Raw genomic sequence first — 2,744 nt, 5'->3', positions numbered from 1 at the left:
CATCACGCCCCCACCTTTTTTTTTTTTCAGCCTCTCTCTGCACCCATCTGTCTCCCCAGTCCACAGTTTTTACACATTTAAGGTATGTCTACTTCTGTTTCCACTATTTCTTCTGCTTAATAATAGTGTCGAGACTCCTCAAAAATTTTAACCTCTCCACTGTCTCAGAGATTCTCCATACCCCTTTCCACTCTCACCCCAAGCCCCACCCCATCCCCACCTCCATTCTAGAACCTGGACTCCTCCCCACTCTCTATCCTGCATCTCTCGGCCTAAGGCGCCCTTCACTTCCCTACCTATCTGAGCACCGCTTCCTCCGCCCCCTACGGGCCTCCCCAGGCCTGCAACCTCAGCCATTCCAGAAACTAACGAAGAAGTTGCAGAAGGAGTGCCATTTCTCAGCACAGTAGGTTTCCGTGAGCTTCGCGTTCTCGTCCAGCCCGTCGGGATCCGACTTTGTCCCCAGGGGTCGCTCCTTGTCTGGGTTCGAGGCCGCCTTCCTCTTGTCCCCTTTAGTCTTTTTCTCAGAAGTCTTTCCTTTGGGGCGCGCGCTCGGGGACGACGGGACCCTTGCGGCCGGGCCGATCGGAGGCTCCCGGGGCCGCCCACGGCCCCTGGATCGGGGTTTGAGACCCCTGGGGAAGCTGGTCGCAGTGGGGCCGGCTAGGGGGGACGCGCGGGGCACCAGGCGCAGCTCCGCGCCGCGGGCCTTCTTGCTGGCGCACAGACGGGCTTTGAGCGGCGCGGGGTCCTGGCAGGGCCGCCTCTTCTTGCGCAGGCTGCCCAGCACCTGCTTCCAATAATGCGAGCGGCGGGCGGCGTAGGCGGCGCAGCGCTCCGGCTCCCCGCGGTAGGCGCACTGCTGGCGCTCCCCGCCCGGGCCCTGGCAGCGCAGTGACAGCTCGCTGCCCACTGCTGGCCCTGGGGCGGGCGGCAGTAGCTGCCAGCTGCACGCGTGGCGCTCGGGACTGAGGAAGCGGCCGGAAGAGCCGCCCGCGGGACCGCGAGCCGGCGCTGCGGCGCTGCCTGCCGCCCCCTCGTCCCTCCCGGCGGCCGCGATGAAGCAGCCACCCAGAAGCAGCAGCGGGAGCGACACTCTCAGCCTCAAGGGACTCATGGCTTAGGTCCGCTCTTCCGGGATCCCTGGGTGCTTCAGTGGTAGCAGGGCCTGGACAGCAGCATCCCTCCGACCTGGGGACAGAGGCAGATACTGCTACAAACTGAAGCCCGCGCAGTCCTCGGCGCCAGCACGTGTACCTGCGCATCCCTCTTCCCAGACTCTCGGGACTCGGGTTTCCAGTGGGCGGCGGTAGCAGCAGCAGCAGCCGCCGCCGCCGCCGCCCTACTGAAAAGTTCTCCTGGGAGAAAATCGCTTACTGTTTTTAAATCGATTTTTAAACCCAGTGCAAGCAGGAAAGCGAAGTAACGCCTGATAATTACCACCCCACCCCCTCCCTTCTCCACCCTCCAATAAACTATCCGCCAAATCATTTCAGATTATTCCTCAGAAGCTTACCGACTTCTAGCAGAGGTGGCGAGTGGCGGAGCCTTATTAGGATAAAGAGGACTGCAGGAGAGATAGTCAGTTTTACCAGTTCCCAGTGAATGAACGTGTTATAAATGGGATAAAAGAAGCCTACCCGCTATGCCCCTCCCAGACTTCTTTCACACTAAGAGATTTCCCACTGCCACAACACACACACACACACACACACACACACACACACACACACACACACACAGATGTGTGATAGAAGTGGCACTTGTAACATGGAATTAAAATTTTGTATTTAGCTTCCAATGTTTAAAATAATCTTGCGAATTTTAGTAAGTCTTTTACATAATTACCTGAGCAGAAAAGTGAAATAGAAAGATCTAAGTTTTAACACTTAAATAAAATAAAATTAAACAAAACATTCTAAACCTAGCATTATTTAACCTCTTGTTTTTTATATCATACTGAGTTCTGTGTTTTCACTCATCATTTTCAAGTCTTTCTTATCCCAATAATTTAATCCTAATAACTGTTACTACTAATAAAATATGTTCTAGTTTATTAATGTGCCATAGTGTCCAGCAGTTCAGCAGGGATGGAAATTTAAGCTTTTGATTATTTATAAGTAAAATAAATAAATTATAAACTTCTTACCAAAATAGAAGTTTAAAAAAATTATTTATTTGGATTAAAGTTGCAAGGTAATATTACCAATTCAGATTCATCTATCTTTAAGAATTGACATGTTCATGAATCTTGAAATTTTTATATTTAGCAAAGCTAAAATATATATCAATATTCCACCATCTTTAAAAAAATATTCTCAGTAGTAAATGTGATTTTTTACAAATTTAAGACTTTATACTTTTTACTATAATTGTTTTACACATGTGAGTATTTTCTTAAAATAGTCCCCCAAGATGTCAAGAAATCCTAATGTCTTTTTGCAGGCAGTGTTTTTTATTACTGAACTCCCATTGCTGGTGTAATTGAACAATTATACTTTAATTACTATAAAAACAAAATACTTTAAATTACAAGAATGTCTTAAGTATGTATTAGCATATATTAAATATACAGTAGTTTATATTGACTTAAGAGAGTTTTTGTTTATTTGTTTGTTTTACCACTTTGGTGAAATCAGAGAGATGAAATGACCTTCCCAAGGGCACACACCATTGAGTGATAAAGCCGCATCCACCTGACTTTCAGTGGTTAATGATTTTTACAATTTAGCTTTGTATTTCTA

The 2,744-nt window shown here is 48.1% G+C and overlaps 1 protein-coding gene across 1 annotated transcript; it reads right to left on the bottom strand.

Annotated features, from left to right (window-relative positions):
• Positions 1-339: 339 nt before the first annotated feature.
• On the bottom strand, positions 340-1,117 carry FGFBP3 (fibroblast growth factor binding protein 3). Its single transcript, XM_066355549.1, has one exon. The coding sequence runs from the start codon at positions 1,115-1,117 to the stop codon at positions 350-352; it is 768 nt and encodes a 255-aa protein (XP_066211646.1). The 3' UTR covers positions 340-349.
• Positions 1,118-2,744: the final 1,627 nt, after the last annotated feature.

This window comes from Saccopteryx leptura, chromosome 13 (genome assembly GCF_036850995.1).
Source record: "Saccopteryx leptura isolate mSacLep1 chromosome 13, mSacLep1_pri_phased_curated, whole genome shotgun sequence".
In the NCBI taxonomy this organism is placed as follows: domain Eukaryota; kingdom Metazoa; phylum Chordata; class Mammalia; order Chiroptera; family Emballonuridae; genus Saccopteryx; species Saccopteryx leptura.
The sequence above is the reverse complement of the archived record's forward strand: the minus strand, read 5'-3'. Positions and strand labels throughout refer to the sequence as shown.

Coding starts and splice junctions, on each gene's coding strand:
- FGFBP3 (XM_066355549.1), bottom strand. CDS start 1,117: ATGAGTCCCTTGAGGCTGAGAGTGTCGCTCCCGCTGCTGCTTCTGGGT.